This window comes from Myripristis murdjan, chromosome 8 (genome assembly GCF_902150065.1).
Source record: "Myripristis murdjan chromosome 8, fMyrMur1.1, whole genome shotgun sequence".
Taxonomy (NCBI): Eukaryota; Metazoa; Chordata; class Actinopteri; order Holocentriformes; family Holocentridae; genus Myripristis; species Myripristis murdjan.
The window spans coordinates 33747550-33773929 of NC_043987.1; the positions used below are offsets into that span (position 1 = coordinate 33747550).

Sequence of the window (26380 nt, forward strand, 5' to 3'; positions counted from 1 at the left end):
ATTATTATTACTTGAATGTCTGTCCTGTTTGCAGAGGAGTGTTTGGCCTCGCTTTGATTTTCTCTTGTTTGTCTTTCAATGAGAGAAGCTGTAACTCAGCGTCTGATTGGTCCGTGACCAGAGCCAATCAGACCTCAGGATGGACTCCTTCCTCTTGAGTCAGGACATGTGACACACACACACACACACACACACACACAAATGAAAAAGACAAGTGGTGATTTCATTTTCCGGTTTTTATAAAAAATAAAAAGCTCTTCCAAATATACATCTTGTCCATTTTGAATGTACAAACAGAATCAGGGTCAAAACACACAAACAGCACAGTGACTCGGCCAATAACTGAGCGTGAATACACACAGTGTAACACACACACACACTAAAACACACTAAAACATGCACATACACACACACACACAGATGTGATGCAGTTTCTGTCTGATTGGTAAAAACTGATGCATCAGTTTCATCTCGGCTGCTGCACAAAGTCACTTCATGTTCATGATTTGTTTGCTGTGATATTCCACGTGTCAGCCTCAGTACTCGCTGTGTGAGCGTCCGTTCTTCCTCTGCGGCTTCAACTTCAGAAAATAAACAAGCGGCTGATCAAGAAAGACGAATAAAACATTAAAAAAAGAGCAGGTTTCTGTCGTTTCTGACCCGAGCTGCTCCGCACCAGCTGAGAGGGAAATCAGAAAGCACCTTTATTTTGAAATCTGCTGGTGGCAGTTTTTCTAAAAGCACCTTTATTTTGAAATCTGCTGGTGGCGGCTGTTGAAAAAAGCACCTTTATTTTGAAGGCCACTTGAAATGCGGTTCATCCTCTGAGCCTGAAGCAGCTGCTGCAGAGGGAGGCGATTAAAAATGAGAAAATATAAAAATAAAAAAAAAGCTTGAATACTGATTGGGTGAAACCGTTTCTGATTGGTCTACTCTGGGCGAAAATCCTTCACAACACGAGGCTACACAATACGGCAATAAAAAAAATGTCATTATTCTGACATATATGGTGATTATTTTGATTATTTTTGCATCATAATTTCCATTTTAACAAAAACCAGCAGAGCGGGATGTGACTTTTGCACCAAACATGTCATTTTTTTTCTTTCTTTTTTTTTTTGTTTTTTTTTTATGTCTGGAGAAAAGTATTTGTAGCTCCACGATATTTCATTTAATAATGCTATACTGTCATAATTAGCCTTTATCCAAAAATAACAGCTGATTTGGACGGACGGAGCCACACGTCACGGCGTCCCAGCATGCTTCAGCTCGGCGTCTGCGCTTTTTTTCTTCTCCTGCTGTATCTGGTCGGCACACATCACAGCAAGAAGCGATACAGGAAGTCATACAGGAAGTACGTGTCCATTCCACGCTTCGTTATTGAGGAATCTCCCAGCCAATCAGGGCGCAGCGGGGTCGGGACGGGGGGGGGTTGGTCCTCTTCTTCATCTCGATTCTCTCCTCCACCTACGATTGGTCGCCTCAGATCCAGTCTCACAGCTCTGGTGCCGTGATGCCCCGCGGGGTGGTCGGGGGGGGGGGTCAGGGGTGAGAGGTCGCGGGGTGGGCGGGGTCAGGGGTGAAAGGTCACTTGGCGGCGCGGTAGATGGCGAGGTCCAGCGGCTCCTTGGAGGGAACGCACCAGTCGTCGGCCTCCAGGCTCAGCTTGTAGTGACGCAGGGCGGTCTGGTTGAAGACGGGAAGCCGCTCCACCGAGTCCGTGGACAGGGCCTGCACACACACACACACACACACACACACACACACACAGAGAGAGAGAGAGAGAGAGAGAGAGAGTTTGGTTGTGCCACCGTGTTCCTTGTGGCATGACGATTGAAAAACATTTAAATTGTTGTTTATATCTATATTGTTATTGTGTACATTGTTTATTTATTTTTTATTTTTCCTTTTTTTAAAAAAATAATTAATTCATTTTTTAAAAAAATTTTATTATTATTTTTTTTTTTATTGAAATTGAGAGAGAGAGAGAGAGAGCTGTAGAGTTACTATACAATTTAATAAAATGCACTGATGACTTGCAGCAGTGTTTTTTTTTTTCAATACTTTCCCCTCTTTAAAATATGTTTTCAGCCCTGAGCAGTGCAAAAAAAAAAAAAAAAATCCTTATCACACTTACATTTTTTGAACTTATTATAGCATAGGCTCATTATTTTAGGAAATATGCGTGACTGATATTTAAAAAAACAAACAAAAAAAAAAAACATCTCATGTACCCCCTGCAGTACTCCAAAGCACCACTAGGGGGTTTGTGTAGCGCTGGCGTGCAGCATGGGAGACAGAATATGTAAATAAAAGACAAAGAAAAAGAAAGATCTGCTTTATTTGCTTTATCTGATCCTTCACACAGCTACATATCAGCCTGATCAGTGTGTGTGTGTGTGTGTGTGTGTGTGTGTGTGTGTGTGTGTGTGTGTGTGTGTGTGTGTTACCTTCATGTGTATGACAGCGTCCGTGCCGTGACCCTCCATGGAGTAGAGCTGCAGGTCGCCCTGGAAGTAGCGAGCGTACAGACGAGAGATGGGCAGGCCGTAGCCGAACCCAGCCTGCACGCACACACACACACACACACACACACACACACACACACACACTTGCATTAGTTTTTCCCAATATTATATATATATATATATATTTCGCATATTTAGTCTCTATTGTATATACTTTTAATTTTAATTTTTTAATTTTTTGTTTTTATTGATGATGCTGCTGTAACGTGTGAATTTCCCAGTCTGGGATCAATAAAGTATACCTATCTATCTATCTATCTATCTATCAATCAACCATTTAATATACAGAGTAAGGTGTGTGTGTGTGTGTGTGTCTGTGTGTGTGTGTGTGTGTGTGTGAGGCTCACCAGCGGGGCCCTCTGTGTGTCTCCTATGGAGGGTCGGGGAGCCGTCGAGTACATGTAGCTGAACAGACGCTCCGTCTTCCTGAAGGGAACGCCGCCGCCACAGTCACTCATCTGGAGAGAGAGAGAGAGAGAGAGAGAGAGAGAGAGAGAGAGAGAGAGAGAGAGAGAGAGAGAATTAAATATTAATATATCCATGAGTTTATTAATTAATTCATTTATTTATTTATTTATTTCAGATCCCCATTAGTCTTCCTGGGGTCCAACAATACAAAATTCATACTCATAAGTGTGTTATAGTGATACAAAAATAAACAAAACAAAACAAACAAATAAACAAGCGAGACAAACAAACAACAAAGACAACAGAAAAAACTAAAAGTAGATAACAGTAAATCAAACAATAAACGAGAATCAATTAAGTGCCTTCTAAGTTAGGCAAAACAATCAATTATCCTAACAATAATAATAAACATAAATAATAATAATAATAATAATAATCAGAATCATCACACAAAAACAAAACTTCAGTGTTTGTTTTATATAAGTTCATTCCTTCGTGTTCCTTCAGTGAAACTTCAAATAAAAGTCTGAAGGCTCTGAAATTCATGTTCATATCGCAGTGGTGCTCCATAAATAAAGTTTGATTGATTGATTGATTGATTGATTGGAATGACTGGAAACCAGCGGCTGGAGGAAAGGGAGGAGGAGTGAAGTGGCAGCTCTGAAACCCCCCCGCTCGCTCTGGGAGGAGAGCAGAGGAACGTTCTGGAGAGGAAACCCTGAACCTGCAGAGGAACCGGGACGGGGTCAGTCACCGTGCTGCTGCTGCTGCTGCGACCCCTGACCTTCGACCCGCCGGTGACGTCGGTGATCTACGGGGAGCTCGGTTCACCGGCCCGCCGACGTCACCGCGTGTCCCAATCTCTGAAAGCACCAGCAGCAGGTTACGACACCGTGCTGTAATCTGAGGTTTCAGGGGGATTTGCAGGAGGGTTTTGCTTTTGTGCTTGAGGTTATTTTCAGTTTGGTATGTCCACACGGAGCTGGATCCAGGTCAGCTGGACCGGACTGGACTGGACCGGACTGGACTGGACTGGTATTTCTGGGGCCGTTCTCTGAGAGAAACAGGTCTGTGGGCATCAGGAACAGGATGTTTTTCCCTTTAGATCGCATGACGTCCTCATTTCGTCAAACAGCGTGGACTTGATGTTGGACGTTGTCCTCTGTCCAGTCAGCGAGCAGAGCCCTGATGTCCTCGTTCGACCAGGACCATCCTCCATTTTTCTTTCCTGTGTTATTCTTCTGCTACAAAGCGAGCCTTCGCCCCGCCTCAGAGCTGGGTCAGCCCGGTCTGGCCCGTAGGGATCCTCTGGACCCAGTCCTCAAGGCTCCCCTGTCCTGCAGGTGTTTGTCACCTGACCCAGTTAAGGCCCGTGCACCTTCATGCACAGCCTGTTCAGGTGGATCTGCTTCAACCAATCAGCATGAAGCCCTTAACTGGATCAGGTGTGAGAGAGCAGAGCTGAAACATGAACCTGCAGGACAGGGGGGCCTTGAGGACTGGGTTGGGAACCACCGCTCTGGACCATCGAAAACTGGGCGGGACAGTCCCACCGAGGAGCCTGCAGAGACCGGAGGAGACCGTGGAGACCCAGCTGGCCACGTCTGAGCCCCGTCTGCAGACTAGCCTCAAAACCAGCCACGGTTACAAGAACAACAACGACCAAAGTTGAACTGCGATCGCGTTCACAGACGATCAGTTTGCGTCCTCAGGAGGAGCTCGGCGAGGCTCACGTCTCTCTCAGAAAACCAGCTGCAGGACGTTCGTCTCTCAGGGGAGAAGTGAGTCTGCCTCTCCTCTTCCTGGCTCATCACTCGGTCAGGTGAGCCGGGCTGCTGAACGCGGGGTTCGGTCGCCCTGCCCCGGCTTTAAAACGCCGTAACAGCGTGGAGACGTGCCAGCAGCGCCGCACGCTACGCTAAATCTACAGCTTAGCAACCCCGAGAGAGCACAGAGGATTACTGGAGGTCTGAGCCAGTTCTGGTTCTATTCTGGGTTCAGGTATGTGGGACGTTTACAGTTACAAAACACTAAAGCAGCTGTTTCAGCTCATTATTCTGCTTTACAGCTGACCAGCCCAGGTGTTTGATTTTCAACAGGTCGGCTTCTTAACAGAGAAACTGTTATACGCAATCTGGGATTTAATAAGCAAGTGCTGAGTGCTGGATAATTAAAACAAAAAATAGTCCCTGAGTTTCCTTTCTCTTCCAGTCGCATAAAGACGAGAAAACACTGAAAATCCACAGAATGACATCAGTGCATCCTGATATCAGGCTTTGATGTAAAATTCCTTGATTTTTCCATAACCTTCCATGTTTAAGTCTGAGAGCTTCCAGCACCTAAAAATGTGTTTCCTTTATGTGTTCAAGTTGTTTTTCAGTCTAATTCATAATCCATTTCAAACTGGAAACCATCGAATGAATGAATTAATGAATGTGTGAATCAACAATTTGCCAAAAAAACCTGATATCCCTGCTGAGAATCTGTTAAAATGCCTTCTGTCCCTCGCCTGGATGCACTCAACTCAACATCCAGACGTGTGATTGGCCGTCAGAGCCGTCACTCACCTTGATTGACAGGTCCTCTCCACCCAGGGCGACCATGACTCTGATGGGCGGGAGCGTCCTGCTGGCCTCGTGGTTCTCGATCGTGGCTCTCATGGCGTTCTGCAGAGACGGGACGGGAACGTGGAGTTACGGGACGGGGAACCTCAGACCGGGCTGATCGTTTTACAAGTTTTTACTAAAAGTTATTTTAAAATGATTAACGTGGGCTCCAGTGGCGCTTTGTGTTTTTTTTTCCCAGATAAGAATAAAATACTAAGAGTAACAACTGGATAACTGTAGTTTTTTCAATTAAAAGGCAAAAATCAAATGTAATCAAGTGAAACATAAACGCGCCAACAAATTCTCTTCATTCATCTATGAAAAAAAAATTGAAATCACAACTTGTGTCCTATGAAGATGCGTTTTTGTAAGAAAGTGCACTCTTGACTAAAAGAAAAATATTTTAAAAAGATTAAATTTTTTTTTTTTGTGATGAGTAGCAAGTCAAAAAAAAAAATTCAAAATGACATAAAAGCTAAAAAATGCCATCTTAGAATATAAAAGTGAGAAAAAGAAGAATTATTATTATTATTATTATTTAACAGTTTTATCTTGTCATCTTCATATCATCTTGACAATATAATATTTCATAGAAAGGAGGTTTTATTTGTGTTCCAGACAGTGGAAGATAGTGAAAGTTGTAACTGATAGTGATCTGCGTAAGTCTCGGCCTTGGGAAACCCAAACCAGAAAAACACACACACACACACACACACACACACACACACTCACACACACACACACACACACACACACACACACAAAGCGTTATCATTTTTACCTTGAAGAGCTCAAAGAGCATGTGGTAGAGGTGGGAGGGGATATACGAGATCTGGATCGGCTCTCTGATGATGTTGGCTAGGAGAGAGGAAAAAAAAAACACTGTCAGCACTTTACACACACACACACACACATACACACACACACCAACAACTTGAACAGCTTGTGTGTGTTGTGGCACAGCTGGCCTGCTACACAAAGGCACAGTATTTCCCTCTCGTACGATAAAAAAACGACATGACTGCAAAATGCTTTTCAGGAAATGTGTGTGTACGCATGCATGTGTGTGTGTGTGTTTGTGTGTGTGTGTGTGCGTCTCACCGTTCATCTGCCTCAGCTCCAGCTCGGGCGCTCCCAGGTAATACTGCTCACACAGCAGCTTGGCGCTCTCGTAGGCGTCTGGAGGGAGAGAGAGAGGAAACACACAGGTAAAACATCTGTTGGCCTGTAAAGACTCAGTGAAGCTAAAACAAAGATCCACACACACACAACATCAAACTTTACAGTCAGAGTAAACACAGCGGCTGATAGGTGTTTGGTATCACGGTAATAAAAATCTCGATGCCCATGATGACACTTTTCTTCAGGGGGTTTTAATTCTAGCTGAGATCCTGAAGTTTCCAAAGATCCCAAACATGAGCGGCTGGTTTCCAGGGAAACGAGACATGCAGATCTCTTCTGTGTGATGTGATTCTGCAGCCGTAACAAACAGCGGTGTCTCGGCTTTGAATGTTTCCCTCAGTGTCAGAGTGACGGAGCTGCAGCAGATCAGTGTTCAGATCCACCAGATCCACCAGATCCATCAGATCCACCAGATCCACCAGAGCCGCTCAGCTCACAGAGCCACAGCTTTTCAAAAACATCTGTGATTTCATTTCCTGCTGAAACCGGTTGCTGGGGCTCAACGCTCAATTGTCATAATGAAATGCATTTTATTTATTTACTTATTTACTTATTAATTCCTTATTATTATTTGTATTATTTTATGTATGTCATCACTCACTGTTTTGTTACCTGTCTGTCCAAGAATGCTTTGGCAATATTGTGTATAATACAGTCATGCCAATAAAGCTTATTGAACTGAATTGAATTGATCTTTTGAAAGTCTAAAGCGACGGGACAGCAGATGGAAGAGAGAGGCAGTTTGATTTGATTAGACGGACAGATTATTGAAAAAATAATAATAATTTGCCTCCTGGTACAGCGTAAACTCACCATCAGTGATACATGGTTTTCATTTGAGGAAGAAAAAAAAAACAAAAAACGAATACACAAATACAAATAAAAGTGTTTTTGCTGTTTCTTGGTAAATTAGTGTATTTAATGACATGGAAAACTGCCAATCAAGCGGAAAAAGTTTTTTTTTTTTTTTTTTTTTTTTTTTATTGTTACTTTAGAATTGATATCAGGATATGTTTGAACCAATTGCTTTTGATACACCTCAATCAAACCCTAACCCTAATCTAACCCTAATCTAACCCTAATCTCACCCTAACCCTCAATCTGGTTTTCTCTGCCTCTCGGTTGCACCAGCTGTTAAAGCTCTGTGTGTCTTCAGACTTCATATGAACACATTAAGTTATAAATGAGATTCAGTGACACACACACACACACACACACACACACACACACACACACCCTCACCTCGCACCACCTCCGTCACGTCGCACACGGGGTCGATGCAGCCGATGGTGTTGGGGTGGGCGGGGTTTGTGTTGCCGTCGAAGATCAGAGCTGCAGGGAGGACGAGCGAGAGAGAGAGAGAGAGAGAGAGAGAGAGAGAGAGAGAGAGAGAGAGAGAGAGAGAGAGAGAGAGAGGATGATTGACAGGCAGGGTGAGCCAGCCGTCTGGTTTCTCCAATCAAAACGATTTGCTTTTTTTTTCACTTTCGCTTCATTTGCATGTGGTTCCTCTTTTTTTTGGCTCTTTCACTTCGTGTGACTTTGATTTGAAAAGTCGTTCTCAACAAAAAAAGTTTAGTTTATCATGATCATAAAAAATAACTAAACTTATACATTTAAATAAATCATTTATAACTGATTGTCTGGTGAATGTTTTCTTGTTAATCTGATCCCAGATCTGTCCTCCTGGTTTGTGTTTGACTCCTGTCAGTCTGAATGATCTGACTCGGCCTCGGCGCTCACGGCCTCTCCGCCCGCCAAACGGCGTGCTGGAGCCCGTCTGGCGTTGCGTAAGCTGCTGCCAGCCGCCGCTCCCGTTACATAACGGCCTGGCAGAGCGGGCGGGAGCGCCGGGTTTGGCTGGAGATCAGGCCGACGGAGCGACGGCCAATCAGGAGAGGAGCTGCGACAGGACGAGCCAGAGGTGCAGCACAGAAGATAGCACAAAAAATAAATAAATAAATAAATAAATAAAAAAATAAATAAATAAATAAATAAATAAATAAAAAATAGGATCCATGCAAGGTTCCAGGACAAAAACGCAGAAGGAAAAAAATCAGTTTTTTTTTTTTCAAATGTTTGAAATTTGAAAGTGTTTTTCAGTCACAAAGTTTAATAAATCAGACACTGATGGCACTGATGTTTGACCACTTTTTTTTTTTTCAACCCAAAATGCTTTGCACGGGTTACTTGGCTGAAAAAATATTTCATAGGGGGAACATCACTGAAAAAAGTTTGAGAACCAAAATGTGTGTGTGTGTGTGTGTGTGTGTGTGTGTGTGTGTGTGCATGAACCTGCTCAGTGTTTGGCTGCTGTGGGAGGGAGAGTTTAATTGTGTTTATGGCGTCTGTGTCAAATGTGTTCCAAAAATGTAGACTCAAAAGAAAAAAAAAAAATGCAACTGTCAGACTGACGATGAGAACCATGTGGACTCAGCCATCAAATTTCATACTGTTTCTTGCCAATTGAGTCTAAATGGTCCTCACCTTAATTAACCCCAATAATTTCATGTAGCGATGTTATTTTTCTTTTTTCTGTTTGCGTGAGGATGAAATGTTCTGGATAAATGAAGTGTGTGTGTGTGTGTGTGTGTGTGTGTGTGTGCGTGCGTGCGCGCGCGGCTCACTGTGCTGGTTGATGAGCATGCGGATGGAGATGCGGCTCGTGTAGAAGCGGTCCAGGAAGTACTGGATGTTGTGGTCGGTGGCGGCGTCGTCCGGCCGCCGGAAGGCGTCTTTGAACTCGATGACGCCCTGAGCCATGGTGGGCACCACGTCGTTGTGCCGGTTCCTGATGCCCTCCAGCACCTCCACAAACCTGCGTGTGTGTGTGCGTGTGTGTGTGTGTGTGCGTGTGTGTGTGTGGAGGCAACAGAGGGAGAGGGATGTGTGAAAACCCTAAGCAGACATGAAGCTGTTAGCCAATAAACTCCTAAGATTAAAAAAAGATCAATTTATAAGATAATTATCCTTATTATAGTTATTATTATTATTGTGGTTATTATCAATAATTTGTCAATCAACAGAAAATGAGTGACTGATTTCCCACTAAATTGATATTTTCCATACTGATGAATGTTTTCAGTCCAGCTTCACTAAGAGGCGATGGCTGTCTTCCTTTCTACGTTCATATCCTTATTAATTTTGTTTCATAAAGTTAATACTTTGTTTAAGTCTTTTATTGGCTGCTGCTCAGATTTGGGAGACATTTCGAGACGTCACTTTCACTAAATGACTGATCAGAGGAAGCAGCGGCTGCAGCAGAAATTGGACTCGGCGCTGTTGGACTCACGTTTCGAGGACTCGCTGGTCGTCCGGGTTCTTGTCCAGAAACTCCAGGATCTCCATCAGACTCTGGATGTACCTGTGAGAACACACACACACACACACACACACACACACACAGACAGAGGGAACCCATTATCTCACAAGCATCCAAAAAAAAAAAAAAAAAAGGCAGAAGAGACGAGGACGTGACTCCATCAGTCAGATCCCGTCCGTCCGCCGTCACATCACTCGGGCTGAAAAATTTTAACCCTGATGAAAATGTCACATGTGCAATTACAGCTTTTCACATGTGATTTACTGTTTTCACATGCGAAAAAAAACCAAACATTTTCACATGTGATTTGCTGTTTTTACATGATTGAAATTTCCCACATGTGAAAAGAAACTTTGGTCACACAAAGTCATGCGCAATTAGCATTTTCACATGTGAAAATAACACGAAATCACATGTGAAAAAATGAATATAATGAAACAATGTGGAAATTTATTCCAAAACCTGACTTTGTCATTTTTTCGTAAGGGAGCTCGCATGAATGACACATTTCCCGTGTTCGCGACAGGGGAGTTCACATTATTCGCATCGCCCAGCATGAATTCACATCTGTTGGCGTCTCTGCATTGACTTTGTATGAAACTGAACACACAGAGAGCCAATCACATCGGCTCCTGATGTGGTGAAGCAGCACCAGTTTGCTGCAGACAGACGAGAGGACAAACTGATTCTCTACTGGAAGCAATCTGATGTATTTTCGTGTTTGTTTGTTTGTTTGTTTGTTTGTTTGTTTGTGTTTTCCCTGTTGCGAGGTTCTGAATGGGTGTGAAAGCGACGCGGTTGTTTTTTTTCCTCGGCGGTGTGACGGTCACACGACCCGTCTGAGTCTCAGGTGTCTGTGTTGTTGTGGCTGAACTGGAAACAGCAGCTGAATCTGAGCTGAGGCTGAGTGTGTGTGTGTGTGTGTGTGTGTGTGTGTGTGTCAGCAACCCCCCAAAATCAAAGCCCAGACTCCCCCAAACACACACACACACACACACACACAAAGCCAAGCCCACTGCATTCCAGAGAGCTGTAGAGAGACGGAGAGCAGAGGATGTAAACATCTCCATCCATCATCAGTCCCAGTGTGTGTGTGTGTGTGTGTGTGTGTGTGTGTGTGTGTATCACGTGTCCTCAGCCAAAATAAATCAACGCAGCGTGACCCCAGACCCCCGTCACGAGTCGCTCTTTGAATCAGGAGCAGCAGAACATGAATTAGCTCGTCTTCGGATCCAAACCTCCTCCCTCGTCTTCTCTGGGATCAAAACGATCAATCAATCAACCGATCAGCTGATAGAAAATCAATCACAGCAATCACAATTTCAATAATGAAGTCACGGTCCTCTCTCAAGTCTGATTCCAGCTCCCTCTTCTCCGTTCATGTCTTTACTGAAGGAACACTTTGGACTGAGGAAGACTCCGATCACCTCCCATCTGAATTTCATTGATTATTTAAGGTCTAATCACTGGCTGCAGATCAGTTGATCATTAACTAGCTCCTATTTTATTCCACACTGTTGTCTTTTCTTGTTTTATTTGCATCTTTTGTTTTATTTCAAATTTTTTTATTTCAATTTTTAGCCTTTTCTTTTTAATTCCACCCTGTGCTGTGTTTTATTCTTTTTAACGTTTTATTTAATGTGTTTTCAAATGTTTTCTTCTTTTTATTGTGAAGCACTTTGAGCTGCAATTCTTGTATGAAAGGTGCTACACAAATAAAGTTTATTATTATTATTATTAGTGAGTGTTATTAGTGAGATAAAGTTTCCACCGCACAAGAACAACACCCCAGTTTGTTGTTGTTTTCTTGCTTCAGTGAAAAGACTTTAGATTTTAGACGCTGCCTGTTCACCAGCGGGACGTCCCAGAGCCTCCCTGATGTAAAAACAAGAGAGGAAATCTGTTTCCTAGAAAGTTCCTGGAAACTGCGGGACACGGGCGGGCGGGGGGAGGGGAGCGGCCAGGAAAACATGGAACTACTTTTTACGCTTGTTTTTTTTGGTTGTTGTTTTTTTGGGGTTTTGTTTGTTTGTTTCCTGAGACATGGAACCTGCTCGGCACATTTCATCTGAGCGGATGTTTTTCTCTTCCCACTTGGTCAGATTTATTTAGAGCGCATCACAAGATACACGAAACTGAGACGGTAATGAGGCGAGCGTGACGGGACGAGAGACAGAGAGAGAGAGAGAGAGAGAGAGAGAGAGAGAGAGAGAGAGAGAGAGAGGGAGGGAGAGAGAGAGAGAGAGAGAGGGAGAGGAGAGAGAGAGAGAGAGAGAGAGAGAGAGAGAGAGAGAGAGAGAGAGGAACGGCGTGAAAAGAAAAAAAACACATCAACAAACTAAATATCTCCCTGAACCCCCGGCGTGTTCTCGAGGGGCTCAAACAGAAACTCCATGATGAGTCTGTTTGTGAACTTTGTGTCTGCAGCAGAGTTCACGAAACGTCAAGATCCTTCAACAACAAGCAGGACGAAGAGGGTGGTGTGTGTGTGTGTGTGTGTGTGTGTGTGTGTGTGTGTGTGTGTGTGTCTGTGTGTGTGTGTGTGTGTGTGTGTGTGTGTGTGTGTGTGTGTGTGTCTGTGTGTGTGTGTGTGTGTGTCTGTGTGTGTGTGTGTGTGTGTGTGTGTGTGTGTGTGTCTGTGTGTGTGTGTGTGTGTCTGTGTGTGTGTGTGTGTGTGTGTGTGTAGAGAAGCAAAAGGAAACTGGGACAAAGTTCAGCTGCTCCCCCTCCCTCTCTGCCTGCTCACTCCCTCAACACAGCATTAATGCAATAAGACCAATACTACTACTACTACTACTAATACTACTATTACTACTACTACTGCTACTGCTACTACTACTACTACTACTACTGCTATTACTACTACTACTGCTATTACCACTACTACTACTACTACTACTACTGTTTACTACTACTGCTACTGCTACTGCTACTACTACTACTACTACTGCTACTAATACTACTACTACTATTACTACTACCACTACTACTACTTCTACTACTGCTACTACTACAAGTACTAGTAGCTGAGGTGATCAGCTCTATGAGCTGTAATAATTATCATCATTCTTATCAGAGTCACAGTGACACACTGTGAGGCAGCAGAGCAGCAGCCAGTCAGTGAACCAGTCAGTAAACAAGTCAGAGAACCAGTCAGTAAACCAGTCAGTGAACCAGTCAGTAAACCAGTCAGTGAACCAGTCAGTGAACCAGTCAGTAAACCAGTCAGTAAACCAGTCAGTGAACCAGTCAGTGAACCAGTCAGTGAACCAGTCAGTGAGCCAGTCAGTAAACCAGTCAGTGAACCAGTCAGTGAACCAGTCAGTGAACCAGTCAGTCAGCAGGTCAGCAGGTCGACCACACAGCCGCCGGTGCTGCTGCCAGGCTGAGGCTGGAAACACCCCAAACCCGGCTCTCTCTCTCTCTCTCTCTCTCTCCCCCGTCTCTCTCTCTCTCTCTCTCTCTCTCTCCCCCCCCCCCCCCCCACCCCCCCCGCCCCCCCCCCCCACCCCTCTCCCCGTCTCACCAGCTCTGCACCAGCTGGACGGAGGGCGTGGCCAGCAGCCCGTCGGGCAGCAGGTTGATCTCCTTCATGATGTTGGACAGACGGACGGGAAGCTCCTGACGCAGGAAGGAGAACGACGTGCGCTCGCAGGCGTTGGTCGAGCCTGAACATGATAGAATAGAACAGAATAGAATAGAACAGAATAGAATAGAACAGAATAGAATAGAATAGAACAGAATCAGCTTACAATAAGACTCAAGAGGCACCAACACAACAACTGGAAATGGGATATTCCACTAAAAACGGTAAAAAAAAAATCATTGTTGTTGTCAGCCTCAAACTCTTCACCTCTGACTGACATCATCATCATCATCACCTTCATCATCACACCCGTAACCACTAACCTGAACCTGATTTTTATTTATAGTCCTGTTCCTTCATATAACTTTGTGTTGAGCACATATTGGATATATTTCTACATTCGAATATGTTTTCAATACAGGCTGAACCTACACCAGAGCCTGCGGTAATGCAATCATAATCATAATCATAAGGGCAGATAATCACTGATATGAGGAAAGTGTTGTTGCCTCTGATTGGCTGACGTGAGCAGCAGAGTGACCTTCATCCACCTGCTGGGAGACACGCCCTGACAACACCTGCGCGGGTCAGAGGTCGCCGCAGGTGATGTAACAGGTTGAGTCTGGTTATGGGTCACACAGATAAGAGCTTCCCAAGGAAATCAGAGCAGATTAATGACCTGACCCGGTGAACGCCCTGCATATTGATAACCGATAAGATGAAAGAAAGAAAGAAAAGAAAGACCCGCTGCTCTGGTTTCAACAAATATAGAGAACGCATATAGAAAAGGACATTTCTATACATTTTAATGAGCCAGATTCACTCAGCTGGGAGTCCAGGCACTCGCTAAATCATATTTAAGACTTTTAAGATCTGCCTGCACATTTAAATTCAATGTACGACCAAATTAAACCAAATAAACTTATTTACAGTGGATTCTAGAGGCGACACTGACAGAAACAAAGGTAAAGCAGGAGTCCATTTTTGCACAAACGTCCCCCCTGTAGGGCTCCAGGTAGTTATGCATAACCTTTTTCACAGCCAAAAAAGGTCCGTATATGCTCCCAAGCAGAATATATATGCACCGTTTCCTGAATGAATCGATAAATCAATAAATAAATACTTCAATAAACAAAAACATTGGGTTAAATATTAATTAAAGGTAGATTATAACTTGCAGGCTGTGGTTGAGTAGCCGTGAAATGAAATATGTTTTGCCTGACTTGTGGAAAATGATGAAAAATAAATTGAACAACTCTCCAGTCAATATTGTTGTTATAATATAGGAACAAGACTGGACTCTTTAATAAGAACCTGATGTCAGGGGGTCAGACGCTGCACCTTAGAGGCCCCAAGCTGAGAGACCCCCTGAAGGTCCAAATCCACCTAGTGTCACTTCATCAGCTCCACCTGTGCAGTCTAATCCGGTCTAATCCAGCTGTGGTGTGTGTTTCCGCTGCCTGTACCGCTCAGCTGGTCTTGTTGTCACGGTAACAGAGGTGTTCATTCACTTCTGTGTTTGGCACTGAGCTCATAGTCAGTGCTGCACTTTACTGACAGCTGTTTCCACTATTCTGTCCCTCCTCATGTATTGCAATCGGGGAGGACAAAAAATCAGAAACACCTTGAGAGTGTGTGTGTGTTTGCTCTGTTTTCCAGGAGTGTGTGAGTTCAGGTGAAATCATCTGCACACTCACCGAAATCCAGGAACTGCTTCATGGAGAGCGGCGAGGGCGAGAACTTGGAGAAGTGCTCGATGTGTTTGGGCACGTTGGCCAGAGCCGCGGTCTTCGTCAGGAAGCGCACGAACTTCATCTTGCTCGCCATCCTCACACACACACACACACACACAGTCACACACACTCACAATACACACTCTCTGTGCAGCAGGGGAAGTCACTCTGAGAGTCTCTTGCTCGGGTCTGCAGCCCGAACACACACACACCCTCCACTAATACACTCCGCCAGCCAATGGCGCGGCGAGGTGGGCGGCCGCCAACCAATGGGATGCGCGGAGCCCCGCCGGCTCGCGCTGTGCATGGGCATGGTAAACAAGGTGCGTGCGTGTGCGCGTGCGTGCGTGCGTCATCACGGAAACTGACTTTATCAGTGTACTGAAAACACACCGCGGAATGTGTGTCAACACTGCTAAGTGTGTGTGTGTGTGTGTGTGTCAACACATGTAACAGACAACACACACAAATAATGTTTATTTTTATTCTCGGTTATTTTATTTATTTAATACCAACATTAACAACGACAACAAATCATATCGTTTCTACATTATTTTTAAAGCTTTATTTCGTATTATTTCTTATTCCTACTTTATTTATTGCTATTTTATTTTTATTATTAATTAATCTTTATTTTTATTTTATTTCACTTTATTTTATTTATTTTACCACAGGCATCAACAACAGAGAGAACACACTGTTTCTGCAGCTTTGTTCGCTGTATTTCATTTTAGTGTTTATGTCTACTTCATTTATTTTATTTTATTTTTATTTTATTTTTTTTTATCATTTTATATTTTGTTATTTTAGTGGTTAATTTTCATATTTTAATATTAACATTAACAACAACACTAACAAACCACACTGTTATTAATGCTGTTTCTTGTTTATTTCACATTATTTTTTATTTCGACTTCATTTTGTTTTATTTTATTGATGTTTATGACTATAGTTATCTTTATCTTAAGATAACAGTGATAACAGACCATACTTAAACCTACTTTTTTCACTTGTTTCATTTTTCGATTTTGTAATTAATTTGTATTTTAATTTTATTTGTATTTTTTATTATTTTTTATTTTTTGTATTTTTTATTTGTATATATGAATAATGTATCTATCTATCAATCTACATTATATATTAGTACAATTATTGTTGTTGCTGTTACTTATTCATGTATAAATGACCCAACAACAACAATAGTGTTAATAATAATAATAATAACGCCTGTATGACAGTTCTATTCCACCTGCTGCTGATCTGCTCAGTTCAGTTCTACTCTGCTCTATTCTGTGTTCTACTGTTCAGCAGCAGTTTGTTGTCACTCGCCTCATTACATGTTGTTCCCTCAGCAGCATCCTCACTGCAACGTGGAGTTACATCACTCACACACACACACACACACACACACACACACACACACAGGAAGAGAGGGAGCAATAACAAGGTCAACTACAGCAGAGAGAGGGGCTGCACTGTATCAGCAGCTGCAGAGTCACACTGCACCCATTATGTCACCACATACCACAGCACAGTGTGTGTGTGTGTGTGTGGGTGTGGGTGTGTGTGTGTGTGTCTCTGTGTGTGTGTGTGTGTGTGTGGGTGTGGGTGTGTGTGTGTGTGGGTGGGTGTGGAGGAGCGAGAGGGAACTGGGACAAAGTTCAGGCCCCCCTCTCTCTGCCCACTCCTTCCAGACAACATTAATATAGTACTGAGAAGGAGGAGGAGGAGGAGGAGGAGGAGGAAGGAGGAAGAAGAGGAGGAAGAAGAGGAAGAAGAAGTAACCTCTGTCATCTAAATCAGTTTTTCTCAAACATTCTCCAGCCAAGTTCCCCTGATATTTTTAAAATGTCATGAAAAATAAAAACTCTCCTCCCTGCAGTACTCCAGCAGAGGACAGAAGTATACTTCTTTCCTCTACTGCAGTATGTGACTGCAGTAGAAGTAGAAGTACTGTTCCTCTGCTGGTATGTGACTGCAGTAGAAGTAGAAGTACTGTTCCTCTGCTGGTATGTGACTGCAGTAGAAGTAGAAGTACTGTTCCTCTGCTGGTATGTGACTGCAGTAGAAGTAGAAGTACTGTTCCTCTGCTGGTATGTGACTGCAGTAGAAGTAGAAGTAGTGCAGTAAAAATGTCCTGCAGAAAAAGTCCAAAGTGTCTCATGTCAAATGTCCTGGCAGTAAAAGTGACTGAGCTCCTTTTTCCAAACAGTAACTGTGTTAGCTGGGATCTTTTCCATGCAGTTAGAAAAGGAGGAGAGAACACGCTGCACACTGCATGCTTTTAAAGGGACATTACACTCAACTGAGGGGAGGACCCTGGAGACTCAACTGACACATGCGGGATAAGCACATCATGCAGCTTTTATCGTGAAATATGCAAAATGACAAAAATGTAGAAGCAACAAAGCAGAAGCAGGTTCCTCTTCTCATCTTGGCTCACTGAGCTTTTATTGTGAAAAGCCCTTGTCGCTGATCATGTGTTCTCTGTAATGGATCTGATTTAAAATGCAGTGAAGAACAAAACTCACACAGAAATGGACTCAAGGAAAAGTAAAAACTACTCATTTTAAAAAGTACAAGTACACAAAAAGTTACTCAGTTACAGTAACGTGAGGAAATGTAATTAGTTACTTCCAGCTCTGCATTTTTCAGGAGAAGAGCGCCTACTTGTGGATCATCCCTCATGTACACCACAGTCTGGGTTAATAATCATGTACTGCGCTCACAGTTCAGTCTCTGTGCTGAAATAACTTCATGGTCAGAAAGTTCCAGAACCACAGAACCAGACCAGAACCAGACCAGAACCAGAACCAGAACCGGACCGGGAAACACAGGAGGAAACAGGAAAAGCTGAACATGACAAGAATTTGTGTCCAAGACGTCCAGGAAAAGCAAGTGACTGCTGTTAGTGTAAATCTCTGTCAAGTGACAGTGGTTTGAGCAGGACACACACACACACACACACACACACACACCCCTCAGCGTGGCTCTGGCTTCTTATCTGCCTGCAGTTTGATAAAACCAGAGTGTGTGTTTGTCAAGGATCAAAGTTAAGGGTTAATGTTAGATGAGCTTATGATGCTTTTACATGTCTCTCTCTCTCTCTCTGTGTGTGTGTGTGTGTGTGTGTGTGTGTGTGTGTGTGCGTACATGAAGGACGTGACCAGACTCACAGACAGCAGGAGCTGGTACACATTAAAGGTCCAGTCAGTGTAAAACAAGCTGATAATCTGCCTGTTAATTTTTCACCGCTTTGACCAGAGCGACGAGGGACAGGAGAACCCCGAGTCATGCTGCTGCCATGCTGCCAAAACGCCGAGTCATGCTGCTGAATAACGGCCAGCAAAGTGTTTTTCTTTCTTTCTCTTATCTTTTTTTTTTGTAGGCAAATATGATGTTGAAATTAAGTTGAGTGTAAATAAGTGGACTGCTCAGTGTGTGTGTGTGTGTGTGTGTGTTTCAGTGTTTGTTCTGTCTTTCTTTATATATTTCTTTATGTTTTTTTTTACTGGCTTGTTCTTTGCACTGAGAAGGTTGCATTCAGTTTCATTGCACATGCACAGTGACAATAAAGATATTCTATTCTGTTCGATAAAATGTCATGACTTCAACATTTTTTCCTATGAAACATTTTTTAAAGTTGTTTTTATTTTATTTATTTGCACATGTCAAGGAAAGCAGCAGAAACACAACAACAGAGAGGAAGGAGGATGTGCAGGTGAGATTACAGAATCAAAAATATGAGGAAAATAAGGACGATAAGCAACCAGAAAGTCCACAGAAGTGAATTTGTGTGAAATTTTGTCATAATTAATGTATGATTTGTTGGTCAAAAGTCACAGTGACCTTGACTTCAAAAAATCCAAATCAGTCAAACACAACTCTGACCAAACCCATGTTCACCCTCTCTCTCTCTCGCTCTCTCTTTCTCTCTCTCTCTCCCTCCATCTTTTTTCTTTTCCTCGGGGATTGAACCCGTGGCGTTGTGTTTGCAGCTCTGTGGTCTCACTGAAAGAACAGCTGCTTTTATTTTGAAACAGGAGAGATGCTCTTCTTGGATTTGCTTTTATTTTCCCAACAATTTTCATTTTCACTTGATGACTGAACTTCCCAGCCTGCGTGGTTTCACCAGTAACTTTATGACTGTTATGTAGGAAAGCAACCAACATCAATACACTAAGTATATATGATGAGACCATTATCATCATCATCATCATCATCATCATTCATTCATTATTATTAATATTCGTTTATTATTGTTATCATCATTATTCGTTATTATTATTATTATTATTATTATTATTATTATTGCTTCATCTATCTCTCTCTCTCCTGTCCAGACATTCCCTTAGTTTTGTTTCAAAATTGAACTTCATGAAAAATGCTGCACCACTTTCCACAACTCTTTCGTAGCCTGGGTCTTCAACCCAACCGGCGCAGCCCGAAAAACCCCAAAGCAGCAGCCCTGTTCCCGCTGAGACTGTCGCCGGAGTCGCACTGAAACGAGCCGGGCTGGTTCCGCCTGCGTGGAGGACTGTTGTCGGGACATGGAGACGGTAAAGCTGCACAGCTGATTCTAGACTAAAGGAGACCGCTGGATCATTTGGCCAAAGAGAGAGGGACTTCAATGCAGAGTGCTACAAAATAGAGAGTGGTTAATCGTTTGCAAAAAAACAAAACAAAACAAAAAAAAAACTAAGCAAGCGTTTTGTGAAATATGCAGATTTGCTGCTGTCAAAAACCTCGTCCCTTTCTCCAAAATGTGGAGATGACAGCTTTGTAAAGTCCGCTGTCTTCAGTGGGCATCATTTACCCGGGGTGTCCAGTCACGTGCCATGGAGGGCCAGGAGGCTGCAGGTTTTCATTCCAACCAAGACCTCCACCAGGTGACTTCACTGATCACCTCACCTTGTATCAGAAAGGAGGAGCTAATCAGTGAAGTCACCTGGTGGAGGTCTTCGTTGGACTGAAAACCTGCAGCCTCTCGGCCCTCCATGGCACATGATTGGACACCGCTGATTTAGGCACAGCGCTTCTCTGCCTCTGTGGGTTGGCTTCGCGAGGCGGGAATGTCGGGGAATCCCGACAGGCCCTGAACCCCCCACAAGGTCTCGCGATGCTGGTGTGACCGGCGCGCGGTGCTTTTGGCTAACAGCTAAGGAGGAGATTTCCCATGAAAAGACTTTCTAACTTGATATTTGAGGGGAAAAACGTAATATTAACTGGGAAACCAACACCTGACCTCAAGGATTTAATCCAAAGGAAGCGACAGAAATGGTGAGGACTTTTCAAATGGAATAGATAGATAGATAGATAGATTTACTTCAAACGGAAAGGCACAAAGAAAGGCCGGGTTATGTGGATGTAGTCAAGCTAGCAGGTTGTTTGCTCGGCGGGTCGCGGCAGCGTCTGGCTGAGAGAGGCGGACTGCGACCTGCACAGCCTGCCGAGGCTTTGCCGGAGCACCAAACCTCCACAGCCCCAGTCTTGTATAAAGTATTTGAAAGCGATACTTGAGTGAAAGTACAAGTATCTTACCAGAAAATGACTTTGGTAGACGTTAAAGTCACCTTTTCAAATATTACTTGTGTAAAAGTATTAAAGTACCTGACATTTACTGTACTTAAGTATCAAAAGTAATTTTCTGAAATTGTCTGTACTTAAGTATTAGAAGTAAAAGTAAAAGTATTTAAACAAAGTGAGTGGTTAGAATTTTGATAATGACTTTATTGTGGCTTCCTTACAGTAAAAGCAGCCTGGGTACAGGAGAAAAAAGCTTCAACTTTTTAACATTACCGTTAAACTTCTGTCACCATCAACAGCTCTCTCTGTCTCTCAGCCTCCCTGTTTGGACAAACTGAACTTGGCACCTGGCAACAACACAGCTGTCACGAGCGCGAGTTATTATTTGAAATTATTAAACGGCTGCTTCCCATCCTTAAATGTGATTGGCTGAGCTGCGTTCCATGCCGTTGTAAAATCAGTGTAACCCACTGGTAGACCGCAGCACAAAATATCCCTGCGCCACTGTAAACGGACAGAGCGTAGCCTAGCAACCAACTACTCTGCGCTCCACTTACTCGTTAGGTTTGTTTCAAGACTTTTGTGAACAAAATGTCAGACTTTGTAGTGAATTTTGATTTGCTGGGTGGCCTGAGCCTGGATGAGTGGTTGGAGGAGCTGCTTGGTGTCTGTTAAAAGACGCTGAATTCACCACCAGCAACAATGTTTTCGCCGGTGTGGTAAAGAAACTCCGCCGAGAAGGACGTGACAAATCCTCCCACCACCAAGCCGTAACCGAGGCAGACTGCCAGAAGATGAAGCACTTTCAGGCACGAAGCTCAGACACACCTTGGGGGCTTGTCTGTAAAGTCTGGTTTGACGTGCAGCTTCATATGGGATGCAGGGCGAACGAGGGCAACCGCAAATTAAAGACCGACTCCTTCAGCATTCTCCACGACGAAAATGGCCTAAAATATGTCACCATGTCTTTCAACGAATTCACAAAAAATCACAAAGATGCTGCCGAAAAAAAACATAGAAAGCCTGCGGGGATTCATGTATGAACAGCCGGGTAAACCACTGTGTCCGGTGGCGGAGCTTCTTCTTCTTCGCACTTGGCGGCCGCGGTTGAAATGATAACAAACAGGAATTACGTCACCAACTAAACTTTTATTTTGTAGTAACGAGTAATGAATATGGTTAAGAGAAATGTATCGGAGTAAAAGTACACATTTTATTTCGGAAACGTAGTGGAGTAAAAGTAAAAGTTGTCAGAAATATAATTAACGAAGTAAAGTACAGATATGTGAAAATTCTACTTAAGTACAGTAACAAAGTATTTGTACTTTGTTACATTACAACACTGCACAGCCCACATCCGCTCTCTGATCAGCCTGAAGACATGTGGGAAGAGCCGGACAGACACAGACACAGCGCTGGAGGAGCAGCTCAGGCTCCACATCAGGGCACACAACGAAAAGGTAACAGCTAACAGGGAGATTTAAAATTTATGCAGTCGGCAGTTCGTTGCCAAGCATTCTGCCTGTCTCTTCGCGGCAGCCACGGTGTTCGATTTACTATGTAAATTTTGTTTTTCCGCCTCATACTTTTCCAGTAGAGATGGGATTTATGGCTCTTTGAAGGGAGCCGGATCTTGAGGATCCGTTCCTTTCAAAGACCCGTTCAAAAGACTGGCTTATTTTCATATTTATTTATTTTTAACCCGTTAAGACCTAAACAGTTACACATCAGACTAACAAGGTGGTATCAGACTGTACTGGATGCTAAGAAGGTGTGGGTTAATATTTCGATCAGAATCACTCAAACTTAGACATCCCATATTCTATTGGTGGGATATCTGAGTTTGAATTATCCTGAAATAATGATAATTTCATTTGGCAATGGTCTGTGTGGACATTTGTAAACATTCCACAGGGTGGCGTGGGTCCACATCCCTCTGCTTTGACAACAAGATCATAAAACAGGAGATCAGCTCCTTGACTTAGCTTACTTTCTGTAAACAATAAAATAAAGTGTAAAAAAAAAAAAAAAAATGGCAGCTCTGAAATAATACTGCAGTCCCATGCTTTATGGCTTCTTCTACAGAGTGAATTAAAGCAAAAAACAAAGAAATTGGGAACTGGCTCGTTCATTTCAAAGAGCCGGCTCACTCGTTCACTTCAAAGAGCCGTTCAAAAGAATCGACTCGTTTGCGAACGACCCATCACTATTTTCCAGTATGACACGCTGCTCCTCCGCCGTGACATACGCTGTGCTTGTTATCCTTGTCGCTCATGTTTGTGATTGGTCTGCTCAGACTCCGCCCCTTACACGTGCGCGTTCACGGCTCCTGATGAGGAAAACCTGGATGGAGTGAGTGAGTTGATAACCAGCATCATGATACTGGTTATCCCTGATCACCATGATCTCCATTAGTGTAGCTGGATAGGTCTGGCTAGTGATGGCGAGATGAAGCTTCATAAAGCTTTGAAGCTTTCCAGCCAATTGGTTCGCAAAAAGGTTCATTTCTCGAGGCTTCATGCACACACAAACCCCCCTGCTGGTGAAAAACTGCAACACAGGCAGATTTCTTAAAGGTCATTTCACCTACAGTATTTGTGATACACTCATGGCTCTCTTGCAATGGTGCGGGCATGGGAATAATAAATTCATCTTCATATAGGCCTATGTATTTCATGTATGGTTCATGGATTCATTCAAATAAATATAATTTTTATTGTTTAGTGTATATGGGTGTGTAACATGGCAAACCAATGAAGTCTAATGTTAACTATCAAATGCTTGTCAATATATCACTTCTGTTGATATTTGAAGAAATCATATAATAATGACAGGGGGACAATTGTATTATAAAACTGTTGTAGTGTTGGGAGAGATCAGGTCAAAGTGTACCCACACAGGGGAATACCTTCTCTTCCTTGCAGGCTCCATGAAAACAAAGCAGCAGATCGCCAAAACTCACCTCTATGTCACTCTCAAGCTCAAAAAACGCCAACACAAACCCACAACTTGTGAGAGCATCCATTGCGGTTTATATGTGTTCGTACATCGCGCCAAAATTCGAACCACTCCCGGAACCAGCGAGGCTTCAAACGTCATCAGTGACGTCACCCGCCGTAAGCGATACAAGCCTCGATACGCGCTTCGCTAAACACTTCCTGGATTTCTCGACACACGCTCCGAAGCCTCGGCACAGTACGTCCCATCACTAGGTCTGGCTAATCCAGCGAAAACTAAGCTTGCTTCGTGACACAGGCCTCTGTTCTGCCGCTGGCCCCGCTAAAAAGGTTGTCATTTCAAATGCACCGTTTATTAAAAATGAGGATCTGGCCAAAGAATTGTGACGCTATGGGAAGTTGGTGTCTCGGGTTAAAATGGTTTTGCTGGGATGTAAAGCGCCACAGTTGAAACATGTATGTCACAGAAGGCAGGTTTATATGATCTTGAAGGAAAACGATGATTTGAACTTGACGTTCAACTTCGTAATTGATGGTTTCAATTACATAGTGTTTGCGACTTCTGAAACTCTCTTTTCAAGTTAATGGAATTGAAAAACTTAGATGTTTTTTTTGTACAGGAAACACACAGTGACATCGAAAATGAAAGCAGTTGGAAAAAAGAGTGGCCTGGGGCCTCATGTAGAAAGACTTACGTAGATTTCCCACTAGAAAATGGCGTACGCTCAAATCCAGAAAACGGCGTACGCCCAAAAAAATCCAGATGTATAAATCTGCGTACACATGAATCCAAGCACATTTCCTTTGAACATCCCGATCAACGTGGAATTGAGCGCACATGTTGGCGTACCTGACCCCTCCCTTTCCACGCCCCCATTTAAATATGCAAATCATATTTAAATGAGCCCGGCACCTGAGATTGCCCTCTCTGCATGATCAGAAAACTACAACCCTTGACATGAATAAGACCGAAAAAAGAGAAATTTCACGGAATGTGAATTAGAGACGTTCCTCACTGAAGTGTAGGCGCGCAAAGATGTCCTGTTTGGCACGCTGTCCAACACGAAACACAAGAGGAGTGAGCGGGAGAGTGTGTGGGGCTGTCGGTGCTGTGGGGTCGGAAAGGCGCACACACGCTGAATTAAATGCATTGGTGAATACGTGAATTCTGTGTCCTTGCCTCTTTTATATGGTTGAAATCAAATGTTGCCGGGCCGAATGGCCTCCCGGGTAAGATGTGAATTCATTAATTGCTTGTTTTTTTTATACTTTTATATATTTTATACTTTTTTTTTATTTTTAAAATTTTTTACACCACTTACACGGACCTAGTTGTAAATGAATGTAGAAGTGCGCTGGGGAAAAGGTGAGGATGATTAAGACATTTTACACTTTACGCACGGGTTTATTAATATTATTTTTTAGCAGTTCTGCTTTATTTGATAGTCACAATAGAGATAAACAGGGGACGACATGCAGCAAAGGAGCTGAGGCCGGACCGGCACCGGTATTTTCATCACTTTGACATGCGGGTGTATTAATTGTTCATCAGTTTTAATTGTTCATGTGTCTGGGACGAATTGTTTTCATATTATCAACAGTTTCCCAGCATCACCTCTAAGTGTCGCCAAAGGACCAGTCGCTGTAGAAACGTGCGTACGCCAGCTGTGAAGTTGGCGTGAGGCACCGCACATTTCCACGCTCATTTCACTCTTTATACATCTGAACCTTGCCGTGGAAAAGGGCGTACGCCACGTTTTTGTGCGTACGCACGCTTTATACATGAGGCCCCTGGAGAGGGCATTCTAAGCCATGAATTGTCTAACAGTGGTGGTGTTGGAGTGCTTTTCTCGAAGGGTTTTAGTCCCTATTCTTTTGAGTAAAAATGATTTTTGTAAATGTCTATGCTTCCATTTCAAGCATTGAAAGAATGAATTTTTTGGATGTGTTAAGTGATGTAATTCATAATTGCACTGATGATTATTTATACTTGGCTGGTGACTTTAATTACAGAATTTGCAAATGCTGACAGGAATCATTTAGAGCCTCATCCTGCTTCATCGGCCAGACTCAGGTGTCTAGTTGAAACTCATAATTTGAAAGATGTTTGGAGAGGTTTTAACAGGAATGAAAGGCAGTACACATGGAGTCATGCGAAGGATAATTTATTATCACTGGCCAGGCTTGACCGTTTCTATTGCTTTCAGCAGCATTTTGGAACTTTTAAAGAATGTAAAATTGTTCCTGTAGGTTTCTCTGATCATTGTCTTGTTCAGTGTACAGTTTATATTCGAAATGTTAAGGTATACACTTAAAAAAGATTTGTTGACTCAGCTTGACTTAGTCAAGTCATCTTGTTGCTTTGACTGATTTAAGTTGAGTCAACTTATATGGTCAAGGTAAGAGGTATGGTACGAGTTAATGCAACATGACGTCTGTTGACTCAACTTCATTAATCAAGTACGTTGGACTAGAAAATATTATTCAACAGAACTTAAAGATGTTTGTTGAACTTATTTTAACAAATTCTTA

General features: G+C 43.1%; 1 protein-coding gene across 1 annotated transcript; it reads right to left on the reverse strand.

The window, feature by feature from the left end:
• Nucleotides 1–246: 246 nt before the first annotated feature.
• On the reverse strand, nt 247–15538 carry LOC115363526 (pyruvate dehydrogenase (acetyl-transferring) kinase isozyme 2, mitochondrial-like). The gene is made up of 11 exons (XM_030057788.1): nt 15330–15538; nt 13573–13714; nt 10017–10088; nt 9352–9542; nt 7967–8056; nt 6644–6721; nt 6324–6400; nt 5504–5602; nt 2876–2986; nt 2451–2564; nt 247–1731 (listed from the first exon to the last, which is right to left on the reverse strand). The coding sequence occupies exons 1-11, from the start codon at nt 15457–15459 to the stop codon at nt 1588–1590; spliced, it is 1248 nt and encodes a 415-aa protein (XP_029913648.1). The 5' UTR covers nt 15460–15538; the 3' UTR covers nt 247–1587.
• Between the last annotated feature and the right edge of the window lie 10842 nt (nt 15539–26380).

Coding starts and splice junctions, on each gene's coding strand:
- LOC115363526 (XM_030057788.1), bottom strand. CDS start 15,459: ATGGCGAGCAAGATGAAGTTCGTGCGCTTCCTGACGAAGACCGCGGCT. Junction 10,089..13,572: donor GTCCAGCTGGTGCAGAGCTG/GTGAGACGGGGA, acceptor GTGTTCTCACAG/GTACATCCAGAGTCTGATGG. Junction 2,565..2,875: donor ACACACAGAGGGCCCCGCTG/GTGAGCCTCACA, acceptor GTGTGCGTGCAG/GCTGGGTTCGGCTACGGCCT.